The sequence below is a fragment of the Porites lutea genome, chromosome 7 (genome assembly GCF_958299795.1).
Source record: "Porites lutea chromosome 7, jaPorLute2.1, whole genome shotgun sequence".
Lineage (NCBI taxonomy): Eukaryota > Metazoa > Cnidaria > Anthozoa > Scleractinia > Poritidae > Porites > Porites lutea.
The window spans coordinates 4,345,653-4,370,650 of record NC_133207.1 but is presented as its reverse complement, the minus strand read 5'-3'; the positions used below and the strand labels follow the sequence as shown (position 1 = coordinate 4,370,650).

General features: G+C 37.9%; 1 protein-coding gene across 3 annotated transcripts; it reads left to right on the top strand.

Annotated features, from left to right (window-relative positions):
- The first annotated feature begins 1,230 nt into the window (after positions 1-1,230).
- On the top strand, positions 1,231-24,998 carry LOC140942877 (uncharacterized). Of its 3 annotated transcripts, none has more exons than XM_073391892.1 (6): positions 1,231-1,362; positions 17,576-17,742; positions 17,888-17,960; positions 18,062-18,555; positions 20,276-20,338; positions 21,560-24,998. In XM_073391892.1, exons 2-6 carry the CDS (start codon positions 17,674-17,676, stop codon positions 21,686-21,688), a joined length of 828 nt encoding a protein of 275 aa, XP_073247993.1. In that variant the 5' UTR covers positions 1,231-1,362; positions 17,576-17,673; the 3' UTR covers positions 21,689-24,998. The 3 variants fall into 3 exon arrangements, with proteins under 3 accessions (XP_073247993.1, XP_073247994.1, XP_073247992.1); XM_073391893.1 differs by lacking the exon at positions 1,231-1,362 and adding an exon at positions 4,421-4,559; XM_073391891.1 differs by lacking the exon at positions 1,231-1,362 and adding an exon at positions 16,399-16,501.

Here is a 24,998-nt window from a genome sequence, read left to right as displayed (position 1 = left end):
ATTATACCATAAATCCTTTATAAAGCCCCCCGGGGGATTATTTATTTCAAGCCCATTTGAGGGCGGGCGGGGGTAGCTTAAAAGAGAAGGGGGGTTCTGGAGGGTGGGGCTTATTTAATTTAGAAGAGGCGATGGTATCAGCTCTCTATAAAGAACTAGAATACAAAGTGGAAAAGCTCAAGCACAAGAAGGTTGGAGGTCAAGCAGCCGAGGATCAAAATCAAATCCGAATTCCAGCTGGTAAATAAACCATCCCGGATCAGTCCACACGAAGTTTTACAGTCGTGATTAATTAATACAGTCTAACATTTATAGGTGAAGAATAATTAAGGGAGGGGAGAATGGGCTAATTAACCTTCTTCCCCTGAAAAGAAGGGTTTATTAGAGGGAGGTGGGTTATATATTTAAGAGGGTGGGCTTAATAGAGGATTTACGGTAGTACAAAAAGAGATTCATTCGCCGCTTTAAAAAATAGGAGGAAACTGGGGCGAGTTAGCTTTTGCAACTAAGATTTCTGGGATCGCTACTGGGGACGCGTTAGTAGAGCTATTCACCAATTTGTTTTCCCTGTCCCCAGTAAAAGTCCCATAAGTCTTTGCGAAAGTTGACTCTACCCAGTTTCCTTCTCGTTTTGGGGTGACGTTTCCGAGAGCGCAATAATTTGAGACTGGGTCAGAGTCGTACTGAATTGGACTATGGGAACGTTTTGGGGAATGAATTTAAAAAGAAGGGCTTGCGTCCCAAGAATATTAGACACAACAGCGACCCAGTCGTGTGAGGAAACTCATCATAACCGATATGTACTAAAAGGTATATGAAAGGGGTACCTTTCTTGTCAAAAAATGGTGTCTATAAGAGTAAAGGGTTGGACCTCGAGGCCGATCCTCCCCTTATAAAACTTTGTTGAGTGCCCACCCCAGGTGAGAACTCTGTCCCTATATATTGTAATTGTAAAATTGTAATTTGTTTACCCACTATGCACTTAGGAGTTCTCATGGACTCGTTTAAACGTGGCCGTGCATAAGATGCGTTCCAGATCGAATTTAGAAGTGTTGTGGTTTTTGACCGGAAAACTGGAGTACCCGAAGAAACTCGAAACTTGGCATCCTAATCTGTGAACTAGTGTTATGAAAAGTGATATTTTTTCAGCTGTCTATATCCACTCACTGATTGCAATTTAGGTCACAGCCTCTCTTAGAATCAAATATCATGCGAAAAGAAACAAAACGCCCTCCTATATCGATTATGCTATCAGTTTCACATTTACGTGTTGTTTAAAGGAATACTTTAGGTGCACTTTGGTCCTAGACTTTGCGAACAGAAACCTTAATCCTGAAAGATTGTCTTCGTCAAGCATACGAGGTAAAGATGGATTGCTTATTTCTTTCCCTGGTAATACACCGGTCTTTATGAAAAAAACGAAAGCTTAAGTATAGTGGCACCTTTCGCAGATGGTTGCTAATAACGCATATTTTAGTCAATTTCCTTCTTGTTTACAAGGCTAATTTTCATAAAACCTTTCACTTAAGGAACGTTTCTGTTTCGGATCACGCAAGACTTTATTTCGTAAAATAATCTTTCTCATTCGGTTAATTTAATTTACAGGCCTTTGCAGCTTTGTAGCTCAGTTTCGAAAGTTCGGCGATCTACTCGCAGCTAACTTTGTAATTTTTTTTACTGTTTCAAACACATGTCGTGTTTATTTGGTAATTCATGCAGGCGACATAGATATACTAAAGGTGGGGACTTTGTTTTAAGGACAAAGGTACTTTACTGACAATCACTAACAACACTTTCAGTTTCGCAAAACGTGTCAAGAGGTTAAATACTTCAACCAACTGCATCGCAAAACACGTTCCCCAGATATTGCCCTTTTTGTTTTGTTTTTGTAATATTTTCCCAACTAGTTTCACCATTACTAGGTCATATAGGGCATGAAGTCAATTCGATATTTTTTATTACCAAAAATAAGCAATCTCATTTGTCAGGCCGCATTTTTCGCATACCGTTCTTATGGAAATAGAGACGATCGCCACGGGCAAAATACTGAGAGATTGATGGTTCTGCTGCTAACGCCGTTATTGTGGTTGTTTGTTCTATTTGCTTCGTTTCCTTTTTTTGTTTTCTTTTTCTTTTTTCTTATCTTCTTTTTTTTTTGCAAAAGAAACTTTTTCCTAATTGTTTTCGATCTCACTCTCAATTGTATTTGTTTTGCATTCGACGCCACATTTACTGATTTTGCGAATATTGCAAGGTATCTTTGGTTGTCTTCTGAATCTCTATGTCATGTTTCCCAGTGGCCGAATGGATATTACGAATGTTAATTAAGTTGTACGTGTGGAGAAACAGTTTTTCTTTCAAATGTCGCTATTTAAGCACTTCCGTTCTTATAAGCCATTTTGTTTTTGTTGGGTGGGAAAGTCACATCCGGGTCCTCCAATCCAAGGAGGCGCACGAGAAACCCATTTCTCACGCTATTCGTCCTGCATCAAGGTAGCAATTATATGGACTAATGTCTAGGCCGTATAGTTTCCTTATTTGGTTTCCATGCTGCCATGGACACCCTAAAATAGTATCATTAGCAAGCCGTGTACAGCCGAACTCTCCCAAGAGTGGACAAACCCTGGAGAGAGATCATTCAAATAAAACTTCTTCAGCAGTACTTTCACATGGTAGGACAAACCTCAACTATTTGTTATGCTGTTTTTGAAAGCAGGTTCTAATTTCTGAGTCTGTCAACAAAACCTTTTAATGTCATAATTCAAACAATACCTCTTGAACGTCAGGGACACCCAGCGACTTTTTTCTGTAAAATAACTGTTCGAAGGAGCAAATATTGCCTAGAAATTTCTAAAGCTTGAGAAAGGCAACTTATGGTGTCTTCAAACTCTCGACCGGACCCATAAGGGTAGCTAACACTTTCGTATGAGACGAAAAAGCCATTTAAGACTTTCGTGACACTGAACCAAACTTCCCCCAAGACATCTGAACAGATAAATAGTTTTTAGGGCAACTCCAAATTAACCGAACAGGCTTCTTAAGCACGGAGAAAACCATTTGAGACATTTCTGGCGTATTTGGAAGAATTTGGTAGTTAGGTGCCCCTGTGAACATTACTTAACAAAGTGAAATTTGGAATAGTTCTTGAATATTAGCAGCACTATTGGGAGGAAACTGATAAATCCGTTAAGTCCCAATATCCGAAGACACATTTTTCAGACTAATCTCCATACCATTCCATAAAGAATTAGCTTAGAGGTCTTAGAGAATTTGATAGGAGATCATAGTATTTTCTATTACTTTTAATTCTCATAATCTATCGGGGTAAACTGTAGTGATTGATGCAGAAGAGAAACTTTGACTGAAATCTCCAAATATAGAATGAATAAATTAATATTTAATCGCAATTTACTCAATCGTCTCACTAACGCGGATCGAAATTCGTCCTTTTATTTATTTATATAAAATTCGTCCTTTTATTTATTTATTTATGTAATTTCACACTGAGAATTGGCTTCCTCATGCAGTTTAGTAGATGGATTAAATACTTAGACAATTCTTGAAAGAAGGGCAAATTCCCAGTTAGCGTTATTTTTTTATTTATTTTTTTTTTATACTAAATACGATTTCACTGAATCTTGAATTTTTATATTCTTGATGACAAAGTAAGCACGACTTTGAGGTATGGCATTCCAGATCTTTTGATCTTGGTTGTTATAAGCATGCGTTTGCCGGGCTATTAGTGAACAAATAAGCCTCCAAGGAGGGGTAGGAGGGAGTGATTATGGTAGGACAACATAAATATTTCACCGCTGCACTGAAATTTCTCTTTCTCTGGGGATCACGTGCACCAGAAAAGCCAGGATTATAGTCTTCCCGGGAGATCACAGTTCGTCAAAGTTGATTTTCTTTACACTGGCCATGGCAGCTCCTTCTATTCTGCTGAGCCTGTTGGGGATTTGAAATTGCTCAATTGTCTTTTCTAGTTGAACTAACTTGCTCCGAATTTGGTAATTTCATTTTTTTTTTTTTCAGTTTGAAGATCATGCAGCAATTTCAAAGTAGCCTCTTAGTGATACTTGCGAAACTATAAAAAACAAGATTAATATTAGATCAGATTGCAAGAAATCTCATTTATTGAGAGAATAAGTACATAGCTAGACTATCATTATACTTGTATTTTCATTAAAGATAGCAGAGTGACTAAAAAATTCATGAATGCGGAAAATCGCTCCCCATAAAATGACGTAACAGGCGAGGGAAAAGGTAAACTAGAGTGTTTTCGTGAAAGTACGTGATAGAACGCGATCTCGTGTCTTTTCATAAGGAACGACTTGGCGTCCCCATTACGATGCAAGATAGGCCGATCATTGGAAATCAGTAGATCCAAACCAGATTACAAGGCAATATCTGCTCAGAACCAGAAAGGAGCCTCGTCATACTGACTACACTCTAAATAGCTTTTGACAAAACCTACAGGGCAATACGCAGACTAAACAGCATTGTGAATACCTTACGCGGAAAGCTTTATCAATCTGGCTGTAGACAGCACGACAACCGTAAGTCAACTCTGCTGTTTTATATTTTCTATCTGAAGAGATCTCATGGGCCAAAGTTATAATGGATATAAGAAGTAAAATGCTGCAGCAAGACTGACCAGGACAACTTACATAGTTCGCGCTGTGCTTTCTTGCTTGTTTTTCTGCCTCGTTCTCAGGCGTCGCTCCTCCCTGTTACGCGACTAGCCTGTTCCAAGCTCCGAGATAGTCGGGTCCGCTGAATCGACTGAAGCGGGAACATGAAAACTCACTTTCGCCATGGATAATAGAAAGACCATGTTTTCGTGTCTTCCCCACTATAAGAACCTGGAACAGGCTATTACGCGACACGAGTAGTGTCTTGAGAAGGTTTTACAAAGTAGGCACCAAGACCTCTGAGTAATCTCGTACGGCTTCTTCAACAAGAGATCTGGGTACGAGATTAGACCTCTGAGAAAAGGTTGACGTTGTGCTTTTAAAGTAGCAATGCGCAAGCTCATCCTTTTGTAAACTTAAAACACTCAATAGACCTTTACAGCTTGTGTGTTTTGTTTTCCGACCATGTGATGTTCTCCAGGTGAAAGAAACAAATCTCTGGGGTACACCGTTGAGAAGCACGCGAGAAGTTTGGAGAGCACTTAAGAGGCGTAAGAGTTGCTCGAGGCGCAGAGAGCAACAAAACTTTCCAAGTGCTTCATATCTCGACTTACGCACAGCTGTGTCATCAACCAATTGTTTTATAACATTATCAATGCGGCAGCAGTTAACTTAAAATTTTATTATTGTAGCGCGCGTTCAAAGTAGTAGGCGTCAACGTCTATCTGACTGTATTTTTTTTACCTTACACTTATGTTAAGTGTTTACTCAAGTCTCTTAAGATAGCATTCAAAAAGGTTTTAAAACCATATTGAGTTAAAAAACTATTAATTCACTGGAAAATTCTTTTTGAGCGAAAAACCTTCGCAAATAATGATTTACACACGTCGTAACCTAGACTTTCTCAAAGTCCTTCGCTTCTCATTTCCGGTTCCGGTTCAAAAGTTTTCTCTTAAATGTTAGTTATAAAGCACACGGTAAAGGCTTCATCGTGTACTATTAAGTTATGTATGCACTTGGGAGGATTGCTAAGCTCACAACAAATCGGGGTATTAGTTCATTGACGTCATTAGCGTGCTCAATTGGAAAATGAAGCACGGGCGCGCTACTGGATTTGATTAGGAGAATATTCTAGCTATTCACAACGTAGCACAGAACACATAGGAGGAGTGTGGCTGTTCCCAGGCAAACTCGTTGAAACAACTATGCATCCTGGTTGTTTAATGATGGCGCATTAGTAACCAATGTAGTTTATGTTCATGTGCATCGTTCAGTGAAGATTTCCAGTATCTATAAAGAAAAACAGTAGATATTTTCATATAACATTACTTTTGACTCGTGTAACCCTACCACCGTTTTACTGTCCTAAAAATTTTGCCAGTCGCAGTCTCAAACCATGCTACGTGACCTATTAAGCTAACACCACATTTTTATGACAGTCTGTACCATTTCCGAGGCGCAAACAAAACGTTATTACAGTCATTAAAATAAACACACGAAGGAGCAAAAAGTCAATACGGTCACTCCATTTATGCGGTACGCACAAACCGAAATTTCCTCTCCTCGGCCTCTAGCGAAATCTGGGTTAGTTTAAAAAAAGCCAGTAAATAGTTTTGGTGGCCAGATGGTGGTTAGATTTACAAGAAATCAAGGCCGTTTTACATGGAAGTTGTTTCGTGCATGAGGTGTGAAATGTTAGAACCAATAGCATATAAATATTCATAATCTTTCTTCCCTTACAATGGTGTTAAAATCTACTCTAGTATAGTCTACTTTAGTTCTAACCTGCGATTGCTCTCCAACGCAGCAAGGTGGCTCTTCAGTTACCATTGGAAATCTCAGTAAGTTTTAACATATAAAAAATACCTACTTCGTAAGTTTAATCTGTAATATACTAGCCTTAAGTTTTTCCTGGAAATACAACTGATTATAATGAAGCCTTGTAACTACAATTAAGGGTAGCGATTTAGCGGTAAGTTTCCTAGTTGTGAGTGCTCACTCGCCCAAGAGACAGGATGGCAATAAGATAAGAAACATTTCAATCTCCTAACTTAGATAGTAAACTGAAAATGAAAATATATTGTTTATATCAGTGATCCACTTAAGTACATTCAAGTCCATTTAAGAAAAACCTCTACTCGCGGAAGCTTTGCAGAACTTACATCTCTTTGGGGGAATTTCTGTGTTATTTCCCCACACATCTTTAGTCAAAAGTCTGTCTTCCACGATCTGCCCATTGTATAAGTCACTTGCTCAAATCCCATACTGGGAACGGCACGAGCCGCCGTTTGCTAATTGAGTTCGATTTTATTCCTAATTTCGACCATATTTAAATGTCTGCATCGTGAATCAGCTCAATTCCAGTCTTTTGTTATTGAGTAATTCTCCTAATATATTTTCTATTCAGTTCAAAGGAATACCACATACTCGCAGCTGTAGTCATAGCAATTAAAATTGGTAATTGTTGGGCATTTTGCGGTCTGCTTTACAAACAAAAAGATTTGTAGCCAAACCATTGCAACCAGAATAAATCGGTCCAAAAAGTACTTTAGCGGTAATTTAAAAATTCTTAGGTTTGTGTTTGATTTTAAGCCGTTCGAGAACGTCAAGGACTTCATTTTCCATCAGTTTCCTTCAGTATTGTCTGTTACGCCATCACGGTTTGCAGCAAAATGTTGTAAATACGCCTTAGCAATGACAAACTCGATTCATATTCATACTCAAGTAAAACCGCCATCGGCGATCACAACATGGAATTCACTACGACCCCAAATGAAATTTGTTGGTTTCCTTCTGCGATTTAGTTTCTTGAGCTATATAGCAAAGGAGACAACTAAATCTGAATTTCAGTACAATTATTAATTAAAACGGTTATTCTTCCGGCTTAAAATAATTTTTAATTTTGTACGTTCTTAGTATGATATCTTCTTGAAAAAAAAATTAAAGATGGGCCATTTCTAGCTTTCATATAAAAAGGCTACAACAAAAAAAAAGAATTTAATACAAGAACAATTTTTTCTTGATTTTTGCCCGCGGCTTTCACAAGTCTCCTGTCGACAGTGGTCATGAAGCCACGTAACCTGAAACATTTTAGCATGTGACGAAACAAAGAACGGCTTTGTTGTCTGCTACAGGCATTACCTGGTTTGTGCAAACAATTAGACATGCAATAGTCTGATAGCTGTAACAAAGCGAAAAAAATTAAGAAAATGAGGTTGAAATAAAGCAAAAAACGCGTATCGAAAACCCCACGATTTAGTAAAATCAAATTCACGTTGGACATAGTCTTCAGTGGAGAACAATTAGGGACGTTTGGAATTAATATGACAAAATGTTTCCATTTTCCGCTGTTTCGCAATGTCCTTGTGAATATACTAGCTAGCACCTTGCGTTTACTTGAGATAAACAAAGAGGAAATTACTTTATGATAATGACGGTATCTATGCCGCTCCTTTTGACGGTCATGAAATTGCATGTGCCAATTAATTTTATTTTTTGCAGTGGTTCAATTTTCTTCCTGTTTTGCAACAACTTGAATTAAGTGAGAAGATGGATTCAAATTTCAGTATTACCATTAACACACGTACTTTTGTAAACATGAGTTTTTATATTTTTAGGTATAATTCCCTTTGTGCGAGCAATCGTATACAGCCAGACAACGCCCTCATGCTGCGTTATGTCTCTAATTCCAAGCCACGTTTCTCGTTCAATTCAGTTTCGCAATGTCCTCTTGAGTTTGATTTTTGCTTTCAGTTCATTCTTAGTAAAACTTACAACTCCCTTCGATAAAATAGACCTAGTTTACCAGTCTATTGAAATTCGTTGTTTTGTAATTTTCGACTTAATTTTTTGGTCTTTATGGAAATTAAAGAGTTCATCCCAAATTATAGATGGAAAAGTATATGTTGCTAATGATAGATTTTTAAAAAAAGCAATTTGCTTTTCGTGCAAGCTATATGGCCAGATAACGCCGATATTCCTCATATATCTCAAGAGAGTTATATTCAGGTAATTAAGTTTTGCTCCGTGTTATTTTCATCAGAAGGTCCAGCTCACGCTATTTTAAAAGATGCGATGGCCACAGTAATAAAACTCCTGTGACTCTTCAGCCATCGGTTTTATTAAATATTTTTTCTGGTTTTTGATTGTGCTTTATAAAACAATTTTAACTCCTACACTCCATCGCAAGTTTTCAAAAAGTTATTAATTCAAGTTAATCTGAAGGCACTGAAAGTCCCATTCGACCAACACTTGAAAGTTATATTGCTAGCTAACGCCCTCATTCATTGTCTTAACCTGCTCGTGGCTCAGTTCATTAAATTATCGGCGACTGTTTGAGCACATGTACAAACAATTCTTTTCTCTTGCCGAATACGGCAGTCAGCTTATCTTAATTTTTTGTGTAGTTCACCTTTACAACATGTATAATTTTTTAATCATCTACTATTCTTGATAATGTAACAATACAGAAATATCGATTTTTTTTTCTTGCAAGTTTTGCCTTCGTATTTTAAATCGTTATGTTCCTGCGTTATCTTAGTGTAAACTTGTAAAGTCCAATATGCCTACTGAATGTAAAATTTCAATCTCAGTTTAAAAACAGAACAAATGGCAGAGGAGATAAGGGAAGGCAAGTTTTCATTTAACGCTTTCAACAAGACTTAATTCTTTCCTTCTTACTTGGAAAAACAAAAACTGAACTTTGTTTGGAATATAGTTCGTCTAATTATTGACGGATGTCGCTTATCATCTTGTGCGCTTGTCTTATCTTTGCGAGATTGTTATCCGCGTAATCAGTGTAATAATACCGCCGCACCGCAGAAATAATTACAAGCGGTATAACGCACAACAAACGCTAATATCTCGATAGACCAATCAGAATTATTAGAAAAAAACGCTGCAACGCGCGCAGATGGTCAGTGATAGGACGCCGGAAAACGTGCTTTAACATTCAATGTTAAACCCGCATTTGGCCGAAAGCAGCATTTTGGCCAGTTTTGTCAAGCTCTATATTAAAGTAAGGAGTTCAATGTTTCATGACCAAAATTTGAACCAGTTTTTGCCTTTTCGTACGATGTCTATGTTCCTGCACCGCCCCAGCTTTTCCATGAGAGGCTGTCCCGTAGTCCATCGCGTGTATACTGGTACTTGGAGGGTACCCAACAGGTTTTTCCGTATCCGCCGGATTTCGATCGTTTGAGGGCTGTAATAAGGTGTTTGTTAGGAAAGGGGGAGATGTTATTTTAAAAATATTCTGGAAGAACGTAACTGCAATCGTAAATTAAATGGTGAGAGAAATGCCCTCATTTCCTCAGATCGGGCCATCAGTCAAGTGCCTGTTTTTAACGTACAAATTTTTATCCACCTATCTGCCTCTGCAATTGTTCAGGATATGGGTCATCAGATAAAAACCGTCAAGATTAAGGGATTTGGGATTTTGCGTAAATTTCTGCGTCGGGATGACGGGTTTGAAAGACACTATTTGAAATCCTCTTTCAATTCTCTCTTAATGAGAAATGTTAAAAACTTGAATCCTCGGGCGATTCCTAAAGTGGCCATCGATCATGTAAATGGTGATGGGTCGTGATGCCTTCTACCGGCCTAAGAAGCGCTTCCAACAGAATACCCTACAGGGTTTTTGGTTACCCAATAAAAAAAACCTGTCTATCAGCACCTTTTTTGCATCTCAGACGATCATATCTGTCCAACAGATAAAAAGTAAACTGAACTGAACCACTGGAAAAAAAGCGCTCGGAGTACATTCAATATTAGATCTGAATCTAAACACCATCAAGCATACCCTGATTTAAAACATTTTTTTCATCGTGATAAAAAGAGTTTCCTTTTGTCAGTGAAAATTAATTACTCCTTTTTCCTTTTTAGACTCTACAGACGACACTACATGCATTTTAATTGTCGCATTTAATTAAGGAACAGTCTTGTGAACGAAACTCATATCCCGTGTAATTTATCAAAACATGATAACAAGAACAAAGACCTTTTCCGACTCAATTTTAACCAGCTGTCAAGTTTGTAAAACTTGTGGTTTTACCGTTGAAATGCATTTTGTAATATCTCTTGTGTGCATCTATACTAACTGTCTTTCATGATATAATAAGTAACAAAGTAGCCAGTCTTTTAGTCTCTAATGGATAATAGAGTCTAATATGCATTTTAAACAAGTTTTCAAAGCTCACTGTGCATACATTGTATTAGTCTCAATTCGCTTTGTCATTTTAAGGTCAGATTTCAGATTCCGCACCCTCAGTAGAAGGTCTTGGTCTTTCCACAACAGCTACACGGCCTGTTGGAACGACAAAGATAATTTCCAACAATTTGGAAGTGAGAAGACACACAGGCGTTCGCAGTATTATTTACTAGAGGCGTACTCACTCCCCCGCCAGGAGCGCACATTAATATTATGACGGCGACGACTAGGAAAACGTCACTTAAACAGTGAAGTCGCGCTGCCTCAAACTTTATCGCGCTTATTCCGACTCGTTCAATTCGTCAAATGTAGGCAAATTTTTCTGGAGTTGAATTCTAAAAGACTGGATCGAACTTCAGAAAAAGACGGAAGGAAGTCGTTGCCTCGTGTCCATGTCCTCCACAAAACGAGAAATTAGGCATTTTCACATCGTAGTCGTAGAGTGACGGCAAAGAAATATACAAAAAAGTGTGATCACGTGCAGAGTTGTTTTTTTACCAATCTAAGCCTATTGCTTTTATGCCGTTAAGTTAAGGCGGGGGGAGCGGGGGGTGGGGGAGGTTGGCGTTCGGGCCCTCACGGCCCCCCTATTCCTACTATATCTTCCTCCTTTCGACTGCTTTCCTTTCCATGCACCTTTAAATAGCTTTAAATACTAAAGCTGAGAGCTGATGAAGTGTGAGGGCCTAATTGAACACACCGTCGGTCACAGGTTTGTTGGTCAGATGACTATTTTGAGCTATTGACGTAAAATAAGAACTCTTTACCTTTACCCTTAACCTTTACGCGGCAGCAAGTTCCAAAGTTTCTGGAACTCAAGGTCAAAATAAAACTAAGCCTTAACGTATTTTTATTATCGTGTTGCTGATAGAACTCATCCCCTTTCTATACATTTTTAAAAGAAATAACTGCATTCATCGTCACTAACAATGCCAAAAATGCGTGCAACCAAAGGTGAGGTTCGTAATGTACCAATCTCAAGCAATCACAGTGTTCCTTAAACTTCCGCTCAGTAATAAATCGACCGCCCTTCACCGCTGTGTGGGTCGGCACGTTGCGATCAATAACAAAATGACTATCGTGGAACAAACCATAAACAAGCCAAAAGTTACCACGATGAATAACATCTTTCATTCTAATGATTGATACTCCCCCCGGGATACTCCCACACAAAGACAGTACAAAATAGTTGAAACACTGTTTGATCGATATCACGGAAGGCGCAACTTAATTTTGAATTGCACCGCTTATTACTATTACTATTATTTTTATAATAATAAAACAATTTATTTGATACTCTTAAGATAACATTCTAAAACAAATAGAAAACACTTTTCTAAGTATGAGCAAGGGTATTGATGGACAGGTTTCGATCGACGATCAACAACAACGATAATAATAGTACTACTACTACTACTACTACTACTACTACTACTACTACTACTACTACTACTACTACTACTACTACTACTACTACTACTACTACTACTACTACTACTACTACTACTACTACTACTACTACTACTACTACTACTAATAATGATGATGATGATGAGGAGGAGGAGTGAGAGCTAGAGCTCCAGCAAATCACGTTACCGGTAGATGACATTCCTATGACATAAAAGGCGATGATCTTTTTCATCGTCTGCGATTCAGGCTTAAAAAGTGCGGTTTTTTTATAATTCCTAAGATAGACTGACAGTTAACTGAGAGGGCGGATCCAGAAAATACTATCAAAAATTCCACCCTTCCTCGCCGTTACGGGTCAGTATTTTTAGTAAGCGTCATAACCCTCTCACAAGAAGGTTAAACTATTAAAAAAAGCACATTTGAGCTAGTCCATACGCTAAGGTGCTTCAAGTTATGGTTTAAGAGAACTAGAAAGTTATACTTTGAAAATTTTGTGAAGTTTTTACGCGATCATTATGCGGTTCAATTTCGGTTTTAGAGTACTTAGTTCGCTAGTCTATGTTCATGATTAACTAAAATAATCGGGGGTTTGTTGGATACATCTAGGTGACGCGATCCTATTTTTGACCATCCTATTTGGATCTCTAATTCAAATTTGGGGCTCACGTATTGATTTTAAAGTCGTAAACAGACAAAAATGGAGGTGTTCAAAGTCTTAGGTTGAGAGTCCTTGTTTGACGGGTCTCATGAACAGCTAGAGCTTGAGGAACAAAGACGATGACGGCATTAAAAGCGTCAACGCAAAATTATTTTCCATTCACTTTCAAATGTTATCACGTTTATTTAGCCTTTCTAGAGTAAGCGAATTTTGATGGAGTTGAATTCTTAAGTACTCTATGACCCAAGCTAAAAAGAGGGGGAAATCGTCACTTTCTACGCAATTATATTTCGTTTTATTGACACATAGTTTGCAAAGGTTTTAGTCTTAATATATGATAGGGACAGTTTACAAAACCGTTGAGCGGACGTAAACAGGTTTTACAATTCTCACTGAGACAGCGAACAAATTATTCAGCGAAAAGATGCAAGAGTGATTTGCATGCGCCATAACGCGCGCAGATGGCAGATGTTGTTGTTGCTATAAAAAAGTTGAGAGGTTTGCTAAGCGCTCAAGAAGCTACAGTTGCTCTCGGCTGGGGCTACGCCTTCTTTCGTGCGAAGCAACCTCCCGCTTACATCCATAACTCGATGGTTGCTGCACGTGATGTACGTGCAGAGCTGTTGTTGTGCCCATAAAATCAATAGTTATTCGACGTTTTCGATGCTGTCGTCATCGTTCTTGCCTAAGCTCCCTAATGAAATGACGTCGATCGAGAAAAAAAACTAAAATCTTAGGATAATTGAAAGTCAATTCGTAAGATTACTATATTTAAATACCCTTTTACACACACGTTTTTCCCCGCAAGATCATGAAGAAGTTAACACATAAATGGACTTTGAATTCTTGAGTCTGCCTAACTAATACCCTCTTTTGTTATATGAAAGTTGTTTTTTCCGGCCCAGGCAGAATACCATTATTTTTCTGCAGATTTTAAGACATAGCTTATGACATTTCCCTTTTAGAATATATAGGGGTGTCAATTATAGTTTGTGCAGGTTTTTTTCGTTTTGTTGGCGGGCTAGGTTAAAAACATTTTATTGTATTTACAAATTTTCAACACAAAAAATTATGTCCTTTTCAAAATCACAGCTTGGGGTTTATTCTTATAATATTCTAAAGATTTCACAAATTTCAGCCTCGATATTCTTTTGAGATATATTCTTATGAAAAAAACAGTGTGCGTTAGTTGCCATTCAACTGTTGCAACAGTACAAAAGAAAAAGATTGAGGTCCTTAAAAACAACAGCAAAAGCAAAACGATAGGTAGAAAGCAATATTTGACGTTAAGTCCAGTCTGTGGTACGACCTCTCTTCACTTTTTATGGTCATAAGATTCACTCTCACCTACATATGATGATCTCATGACTTCAGTTACCTGAAGAAGATAAAATCTATTACCGTGCTTATCATGTGCCCTATTTGCTAGACGGCTGACTGTTGTAACAAACTGAAGTACATCTTCCAGTGAGTAACCAGTAACCGGGATCGAAAAAGGGAAGTTAATACTAGCTGATCCGGTCCTCATGCCTGACTTATAATATAAAGTCAAGTTTCCGGTAAGTGATCTCTAAATGACCGACAAGCTTTAAGATTGTGTCTTTTTTTTGGCAGTAGGAAGCTTTGAGTAAGTTTTAATGTCTGGCTAAAAGGACAACAATTTAGAGCGGAGAACAGTAGATAGATGTAATTTAATAGCTGTCGACGGCTACAAACCAGCTCTGTTTTGGGTTCTATCGGCTTCATGTTTATCTCTTGCAAGGTTAATTTTCACGCTGAATAAGATAAGCATTGAAGATTTCATTATGTCTTCTTGTGTGCCGCTGTTTAACTGTATACAACACTTCCATCTGAGAGACAGGAACTAAACTAGTAGGTGGAAGACTTTTAAAACAAGCTCGCCTGAGATCTTTTCAAAGGAAATCGTCTTCAGTTTCAAATAAGTTTAAACTGAACATGCTAAAACGCTCGAAAACGCAAAGACACTTGCGAGATAGAAAACGAAGCCAGGAAAGGAAACGAGGAGAAAAACATAGTGAGGAAAAAAAGAAACTAAGTTTATTTTTTAGAGCTAGTTAGAGACCTTACGGTAATATTGAACAAATAGACAAAGGAACCGTCACCCTTAGAAATAAACAAGCGACAAACTAAACGACGAGGAGAACGTAAAAATTGACGTAGTAAAATCCACGTACCTTTAATTTGTACGACCTTTCTTCGTTTCCAAAGGGTCTGAGGGTCATGGATGACGGGTGTATGATCACCACATGATTTCAGTTATCTAGAAGACAGAAAGGCTTTTATATTACATGACTGTCGGAGTTTTGCTTGCTGTTCTATCTAGGACGAATTGTAAGAAAAGGAAATAAAATATTCCCAAGGCCCCAAATAGAGGCATGCATTGAGTTTTTGACTGATCCATCTCATAACTAAAGCCTAAAGTCAAGTTTCCGGTAAATTCTTCACGAGATCAGCCTTAATTTATGCTAGTTGTATTTTAATTAGTACCATAGTAGGTAGCTTTAAGTTAGTTCTCTTAATTTATTCAGAGGGGAACCAAAAAACTTGCAGTTTCAGTTGCAAAATCAACCACTGTAGACACTCATTTTTCTCCACGCCGCGTCTCCCCCTGGATTCATTATTGATAGACGAGAACAAACGTGTTAATTTTGTAATTGAAAAAATGATTTCACGATGTCCAAATCCTTAAATCGTGTATTGTGCATTTCAAGTTTCATGGCGTTTTCAACAACAACAACAACAACATAAGCTTTATTTGTATTATGTAGTTTAATACAGTATTGCAAAAACGAAATTTGATAAGGGTGGCAGGGGAATATTGGCGCCTATTCGGTTTTCAAAGCGGATAAAATTTCATCGTGGCGTGACAAAAGTCTTAATGTAATTCACGAGACAAGAATGTCGGTGGGCCATTTGATGTTCAAAGGTACAATTACTATTTTGTTGCGTTTGGGGCATTTGAGAAATTTTTCTTTATAATATCGCTCAAATCAGCATCAAAGAGCAGCTTGAAGAAGGGGTTTTAGCGTTTATGCCCAGCAACTTGTGGTACGAACCAGGTGAATATTTACAAATGAAATGTTATCTCATCACGCCTCCAACACTCCAACCAGCTGAGACTTGCTTGAAAAGAGCTACGTACGGCCATTGAAAAGCCTTTTAAAAATTGTGCAAAGAAATGCAAATTTCAATTTCAAGTTATGAAATCGGCTTGGAATTAAAAAATCCAATGTAGATTTACAAGAAAAACAACTATGGCTAGAAAAGAAGGTATTGTCGTGTCCAAACCTGTGTGTAAAGCCTTTTTCGCCGTAAATTGATACTACAGTATTTTTTTTCACTCATTTGTACTTTTGGCATTTTTTGCCCTGTGGGTCACACCGACTGTCAAGCTAGCGATCTGTGAATGGACAGCTTTCAAGGAAAGTGACCAATCACGTCGCTTTAAATTCGGTCCCATGAGCTTTATTTAGTTCACGGGTGTTCATTTAGCCCGCTTTGCAAACACTATCTGGAAGCAGTTGTAAGATGCTACAAACTACGGTGTAAATTTTCTGGCTTCTCTCGAAGGTAATCTGTTCGAATGTCTCTTTGTCAAACGTGTTTGTCATTTCTTCCTTTCATGGACTTACTGCCTTGCGTAAATACCCTTTTAAATGGCGTTGAACACATCTAACTGCCTTACGCACTACGCACTTTGTGTATAAAATTTCGGGTTTCTGGGCATCGTTTCACCGTTCTTGAAATTCTACAAATCGTTTTGTCGGTAGGAAATACTTTTTACCAGTTCCTTCGTTGTTGGAAAACCTTCTAATGAAAATTCGGCGAAGATGTAGTTTGCCGCAGGGGAGCGAAGAAGCAGAAACACCGAACACGCATTTCTTTGTGAACGGCACCTGGCCTTAGCTATTGTGAGTTGGACGTAGGCTTTTAGCTAATTTCTTCGTTCGCTAGACTTTCTACATTTTCCCCTGAATCAAAGAGGCAGGTTAAACAGTGATTTTTGTGAAATTTCGTTTATTTGGACGAAAAACCGACGTTACAGTTTTTGAAGTTTAAGCCGGTTGTTTTTTCATGGAACACATGAACTGGCTTTCAAACCTGAATTTTGATGCAGCTTTGCATACGATAAGCTCGAATGTCCTTCCCTCGTTTACCAACGGCGTTTTTCTATCACTTAAATTGAACCTTCCACCTTCAGTGTAAGAAACCTTCTGTTAAATTGCCTTGTTTTGGCTTTGCATGCCACGTTGTTCCTTTCATTTCTTGAAATTTATCACGGTAATCCATATCAACCCAATGCAAACACAGCGATGAATCGAAGATGGTAGCGCCGGTTTTAATATAGCTGAGCGGGTTGGCTCTACGTTTTTCATTTTTTGCTGGGTACGTTTTCTACTACTGACGGCGTTTTACAAACTCCAAGTTCTTGTGGTTCGTAAATTTATCCGGTTGTGACGAAGGAAACGCAAACGAGATGTGTTTTTGATCGCACGACCACAAGAACGAGAAGTGCATTTAAATGGGTTTTGGACTCTTGAGTCATGAAGACGTCTGAAGGGCTGGGAAATTAAGCGTTTTGAAATTTCATTTATATTGGTGGCAATTTTAAAATGAAATCTCTTTGCTTCTGTTAATACACAGACGCCTTGACGTCAACCTGACGCCCCTGGAACTCGCGGGAAATAGTCCTCTCCGTTCCCGCCATCATAAGTTGAACGAGCGACATCTCTGGACAAGAAATGCTGAAATTTTTGGCCCTAAAGTTTAAGAATCAGTCCATCAATGAAGTAAAGCCTTATGAACCGCAGGTAAAAGAGAACACAAGATTCTTTCGAACACCGAGTGCACACAGAGCTCATTACTGCCTGTGAAACCACATGCATTTCAAACTTTTGAGTTGTCTAAAACGCTTACACATCAAGTTTTATGTTGATTTTTTTAATTTGATTTCAGCTGTTTTTACAAGACGGGTCCGACCTACAGGAAAGCACCGACGAAGATGACGAATTAAAGGAGATAAATGGAGGTAATTTTAGTAGGATAAATTTTATAATTTTGGGTAAAGGACTACTGACAGTAATTTATCTTTAATATATTGTCGTTTTCACTTTCATTCACCCTTGACAGATGCAGCATTGCAATTGAACAACAATTATGTCCAGCCAGAAGCTTTTAAAATTAACTCCCCTCTACCAGGAGGGCGAGTTTCAGGAGAAGAGATAAGTAAAGAGAAAGACCCCCGAGAGGAAAAGACTGGATTTTTGCCGATCGAGATACCCACTAGGGAAAATACAGCGCCTGAGAAACGCAAGTGGTCTCAAGTAAATACTCATAAACTTTTACAACAGTTTGCCTCGGGCAATGATAGTTCATCGAGCGACGATGAGATAAAAGAATTGTGCAGCAAGAAAAGTGGACGAATTGTGTTAAGCTCAAGTCCACCTGGAAAAGTGACTGTCTTGTCAAAGCACTCGGCATTTTCCTCTATAGTAAGGCCAACCACTTACACAAGCGAGGGTCACTTGAGAAAAAAACATCGGCTGGTTTTCGCTGAGGATGAGGCATTTGCCTCGAGGGAAACCGTTTCAAGACCTTCACTGAACTTTGAGAAAATGCAGCAGGTAGGTTCAGCGAGTGTCTTTGTTCAAACGTCGAGATTTTATCATTTTGCCTCGAAGAGTCTAAATTTTGAGGATCAAGATTGTTTTATTCCGGTGTAGGTAGAATTAAATGCCACAGAACAATTAAGTGCATGACGCCCAAAGATTTAAAACAGCCTCGGATTGTTTGCTTCTTTTGATGCCATTGTCAAGTGGTGAAAAATTTTAGGCACATGCCAGCTAACTGTACAACAAAGTCTGCGAAGTTATTGTTATCTTTCAGCTATGGGGGTTGTATTTGTTTTCTTTTGGCATGACTGGTAACCCGTTAAATTGCCTCATCTGTTTGCGTCATTGCTTACAATCACTTTTCTCGCTACGTTTCACCCTTGGTCGAGACCTTCAAGTATCTTATGAAATCATGCATTTGTGATTAACCTGATCTTTTGTGCTTAATTGTGCCACTGCTCCGAAGTTGTTCCAACATGGTGACAATGAGATGTGTTCAGTTCAAATAGGTATCAAGCTGTGATTGGCTGTGCTACAGAACACCCGATGTTCACATTGATTGCATAGGTGTCACTATAGCCAAGGCTTGTAACCTGATGCAATCATGCAGAAATTTCATCAGACTGTAACTAATGTTAAAAATGGGAAAATGCAGACAGTTTGAGACTTCAGTGCATTTTGCTATTATGAGCCTTTGTTAAAGCCCATGGCAAACTGGTAGAGATGAATGTCTTAATTACAGTAGGGTCTGAATCCAAGTCAACTTTCCCTAATATTATTGAACCAACAGCTGTATGCATCATCTTCATAAGTGTGTTAGCCATGACATGTATTTGATCAGGTTCTATCCCTCGAGTGTAAAATAAGGGCTACCGCTTCCAAGGTTCAATCAGCAGCACATTTTGAGCAGTTTTTGCACTTAATTAAACTGCCACAGAAAATTATTCCATGCATGACATGTCCTAAACTTACCAAAGGTATGGTAAAATGGGCTACAAAAATTATTCAACTTGTCTTGCAACATTGCTGCAAAATGAGTTGAATAGCGATGTTATGTGTTTTACCACCCACGTCAATCCTGTCTCGCAACATGTCGGCAGACTGTTAACAGGTTTGAATGTGGGTAGTAAAATGTGCAACGTAGCTTTTCAACTTGTTTTGCTGTAGTGTTACAGAACAAGTTACATGTTTTGTAGCCTTTTTTACTGAAGCTTAACCTGGCTTGTAAAAGAAAGAAAAATTTACAGTGTAATATATTGTTTGCCTGAATTTTGTACAATCCATTTTAATTCAGCAAATCTCTCAGGCCTGTAGGGAAGATGGGTGTGACAGGTACACTCACACCCCCACATCCACCCCCACAAGCTCAATAGGTCCACCTTTTTAGTTGACTGATTTAAAACAAGGTGAATTAATAAAGAAAATAGTACTTTTTATTCTAATCCACTGATTTTGTAGCAAAATATGAATCCCAATCTTTACTCTCTGCTAAAGATTTGCTGTACTATTCCAACCACTTGCTGAGAGTGTGAAAGTAGTGCAAGTTATCTTTTGATACTAATGCCTTGTGATCTCTTCTCTCAGTTTACCTAAGTACTGTAAATGTGAAAACAGCTATGATGGTTTTCCTGATAAATGATCCAGAAATAAACTTGGAGTTATCTTGCCTTCTGGCTTTTCCTCTTAAGATGGCAGTACAATGAGTAACCTTGAAATTAATCTTCCTTTCTAGAAATCTGTGGTGATTAAGAAGCACAATCATGGAGTGACTAGACCAAGAGCCATCAGAATAAGGGTAAGTCTTACACTGAGGGCTGAAACTTTCTGACACTCGTCTGCAAAAAACCTTCACGCTGAATTACATAGTGCAACTCTGTCACATGCAATGTTGTTACGATGAGTATGCAGCACAAGTTGTATCGTGTAATTTAAACTACCTGTACAATGTACAGCTGTACCGACTTGCCACTGTCATTGGTTTGATTTACTTGGTGGAGTTCTGGTTGTAGGTTTACCATAAGCACATTACATGTAACAAAGTTTTACTGGTTAGATTAACCTTAACTTAGTCATCCCAAACCTAGTTACCAAAATAATGAAGCTTACTTTTCAGAAATGAGTGTGGGTCGGGCTGAATACTCCTCATAATGCATATTTCACTATTTTTAGGTACTAAACCCTGACCTCGATGCCCATTTTTACATCTGTCCCCTGAGAAGTCTACATCTGTTTCTTGCACAGACAGTTGCTTCCTGACCAAAATGGGCACAGATCATGTCAAGCTATACCCTTTTAGACTGGGGCCCTCTATGTGCCTAGTCTGAATTTCAAAACGTGTAGTTTCATGTATTGAGGAGGAAGCCATGTTGCTGTCTATATTTTACCATTGTCTTTGCGCTTTTCTCTATCGCTGTTGTAGTTTCAACCCATCTTTGTGTCGTTTTTTGCTATTTCTCCTGTTTCGCTGTTTCAAGGCCATGTCGCTTGTTTAAATTTACCCTACCAGGGCCTCCAGACTGTACATATACATTCCATCTTCTTTAAGAGGGGAACAGTACTTATTAAGACTTCACAGTATTTACCCTGTAAATGGGTGTCGTATCCACAAATGTAAAATGTGTACAAGAAAAATAATGGGACAAGTGCCCCGTCTAGCCCTCAGGACATGTGAATTTCACCAAAATTATTTTTAGACCAATTAAAGGCTTGAATTAATCACAAGTTGGTTTCCGGGGAGGTCGGAAACTTTCATTCACTATTGTCAAGAGAGAAGTCAACAGTCGTCATGGCAATAATCTGAATTTTTACTTTGAGGTGGCTATGTGTGTACTTCGTGATGTTTCCAACAATCAATTAAAATTTGTGGATGCCCAGTAATTTTACAACCTCTTAAAATAACTCAAGTGAAATTCACATATCCCGGCCAACGGCCTAAAATTACCTTGACCTCTGTCCCTTTATTCTCTCTTGGTGTGTGTGATATTAACATTCTTTCATTTTACTTTGATCTTTGCAGAGTATATCTAACCCTAGACATAGTCGCTCATGTGATCCTGCTGTGTTGGCGTTTAGACCCATTCCTACAATGCAGATGAACCCATCGTTTAGTCTAGCACCAGTTGAAGAACCGGGCTTTGCTTATTGAACTCCTATCCAGCTTTTCAACTGATGCTGGCAAGTACAGATTAGATGTTTAAGCCAGTTATGGAGGATTCAACAATGATTCTGCATTTCACGGCCAGTTATCAGAGACCTTGGATCCATGCGTGGTTGTTGTAAGTTAACGACTTGTTTCTACAAGTAGCAGAGTATATCTCTGAAGTGACGAGGAACTGATGGCTTGTACCTTTTAGACTGGAGAGAAAAGTTGTATACTCAACCGTTTATTATACTTGTCATATTACAAGGTTGCTCAGTTCTTTGAGCAGTTTGATAGACATCTAAACTTAGTTTTTGCATGCAACATGTCTTGTGTTGGTCACTGTGCAACGTGATACTTTATACAGAATAACAGCTGAATGACAGCAGAGATTTATGCCCACCCTTGTGCATCCTAGGGTGCTGAAATGAAAAAGTTGTACAACAAGACAATTGTAAGGTTTTATGGTGTAAATTGGTAAGAAAGATGGAGGGCTCTCAAAGAGGTTTAATTTGATTGTAGAATTTATCCACACATACACAAACGTTTAAATGGAGCTGAAAAAAATTGTGCTAGGGTGCAAAGGGAGTAGAACTCTTCTGTTGTAAGTTCATTTATTTCAGCTGGTCAGGTACGTGTGTAAATTGATGTCTTTAATTATCTTATTTGTGGAAGTTGATGGCAATTGTGAACTTATTGCAAGTCCAAAGTTATTTTTGTCAGCTTTGATTGTTTTTAATGACCTGTCTTTATCAAAGATAATAGTAATTTTGATCACAGAAAGAAATTGCTAAGGCTGGGTCTTTTGGAGGAAACTGCTTTTGTCTTTTAAAGAACCTATGGCAGCTTTACCTGTTAAGTTGTTTTGAACCAACAGTATTTTTTTTTTCTTCCAATGTTTTCAAAGAACATGTAGCTTTTGGGTGTAAGAGCAACAGCACTGCTCACCAACTGAAGATATTCCTTGATTCATGGCCTTGCTATCTTGGTTTTTGTGTCTGGGAGTTGTTTAAAAACAAAGGAATTTTCATACACACCAAGTTAGCCTGTTCCAGGCATTCAGATCGTGGGGATGGCGCAAAGAGATGCAAGCAGAAAAAACAACACTCTCTGACTTCGTGCTGCACTCCACTATGTGAATGCCTGGAACAGGCTCACGCCAGTTATATTTAGAGCATATGCACGACCTGCGGTTGGCTGCAAGCTGTTTGGTCATCAAAAAAGGTTGGAAGCGGGCTTCCATCGCTCTCTGTGAGGGATTGTCGATATTTGAATAGCTCAGAAAACTGTGTGGTGGGGTTAAATTTGATGGTTCTCTAAGTTTATCATGAAAGATCCTAGATGATTAATTAGAAAACAGTCTGGTCTTAGTTTTATTGTTGAATAAGGTATATGTGTTGTGCCAGGTTCTTAATTTGCAGTTAGGTGTTTGTTCAAGTTTGGATCAGTCAGATTTCCTTTATATTTGCACTGTACCCAAAAGGTTTCAATAACTTTTGAAGTAGGCGCCTTAGCCAGGTGAGATGAAGTTGTAAGCATTTATGTGAAAGTCCAAGTCGAATGAGGCACAAAACTGGTCTTGAGTAGATAATCCTCTTGTGCCCCTTTCTATGACAACAGTGTAGTTTTCATAAATTGACTTCTTTTAGAGAACAGTTCTGTGTGTTATGAAACACAATTTCTTTTTCCGGGCTGTTTTTCACAACTACCAGTCACATCCATAACTTTCATGATCTTTTTTCATCTAGTTCTTCACCTCGCAGTATCTTTATATGATTTTCATTTTTTCAGGATAATTTCTGTAGTTGCTTTATTGCCTTTATCCTTAACTTGAAAATGCACTGTTCTTGTACTTGGAAGTTCTTTTTTTGGTAGAAAACAGACACCATGACATAATGTAGTATCTCGTAGGTTTAATCTAAGCAGGCTTTACATAGAGAACAAATCTTTGCAAGATTTACTGTGTGACAAATAATTTTTGCAAGTTTCTACTGGTTTTCTGGTATTTTTTACGTGTTGTAGTGTGAAATATCAAACTGTCTTCTTGATCTTTGGACGTAGGCTGGGTGTAAAAACATGTTTTTTTTTTTGTCTAGTCAGTTTTTCACATCTCATACCTTTTGTTGGACTGTTTTGTAGGGCATTTGTTTCATGTAAGAAACTACACTTTCAGAACAACTAAATGAAAGCTGTTTTCATTCCTTTGTGACAGTTAATGAATTTTTGTGCAGTTTCATTGAAGATAAAATTCATCTTCTGTTTGAGCAACTTTTTTTCAGTAAATAACAACTATTCTCTGTTTTCAAATCTTCTGTAATAAACTTGCAAGTTCTGGGAAGCAAATACAGTGTATAATGGGGGATTTGAAAATAGCCAATGGTCTTGTGTGCTGTGGTTTGTGTTTGTTTTTTAACCAGTTTGAATTTTTACTTCATTCTATGTGTATCACTGTGACAATCATAAAAGGAAGAAAAATTGAAACTGGTGTCACAGAGAAATATGAGTAAACCACAACATGCATATTATACAAAAGAGATTAATCCCTCAAGCCCTAATACAAAAAGGTATCATATTTAATCTTTTATTATCATTTCCCACATTCTCATGACCTTTATGATTGATTTAGCTGTAATATTATTAGGAGAAGTGACATACCGGTCAGTATTAGGGCTTAGAGGTTTAAAACTATTCCATGCACTTTGTTCTTGACATGTAGTTTCTTCAAACAAGTACTATTGAATGATATGATGTGTGAAACTACTTTGCATTTTTTTTTTCAAAAGAGAGTAACTGGAAACCTGTTTTGGCTTTTTTTTACTGTTTGCAAATCACTGACTTATACAAGCACTATGTCCTTTAAACTTATTCTAAAATTTTACGGAATGCTGTTTTTATTTGATTACATAAAAGAATTCTATCTTGTCACTTAAATATCACTAAAAAACCTGGCTTATAGTCTTATTTTTGACATTAACTTTGTGCTTCGATGGGACGCTTTTCTCAGTTCAATGCCTAGAATACATCTCCTAGAATACGTCTCCTTCAATAATGAGTGAAAAGAGCCAAAACAGTGTTTCCTTTACTAGTAATTTGGTGTCGTGAAAACTTAATATTTATCTACTTAAGTATATTTATACAGATATTTTGTACATATGTATTTTATAACTACAGAGAAGAGTTGGAAATTATCTGAGAGTTTGAAACTTAGAGAAGTATTTATTCGGAACAAGACATGCATGTTGGTCTTACAACACTGTAGTTTGGCAAGTGTGTGTTTTTGTTTGCCTATGGAAACATTAAAAAGTGTTTTAAAATA

Coding starts and splice junctions, on each gene's coding strand:
- LOC140942877 (XM_073391892.1), top strand. CDS start 17,674: ATGCTGAAATTTTTGGCCCTAAAGTTTAAGAATCAGTCCATCAATGAA. Junction 17,961..18,061: donor ATTAAAGGAGATAAATGGAG/GTAATTTTAGTA, acceptor CACCCTTGACAG/ATGCAGCATTGCAATTGAAC. Junction 20,339..21,559: donor CAAGAGCCATCAGAATAAGG/GTAAGTCTTACA, acceptor TGATCTTTGCAG/AGTATATCTAACCCTAGACA.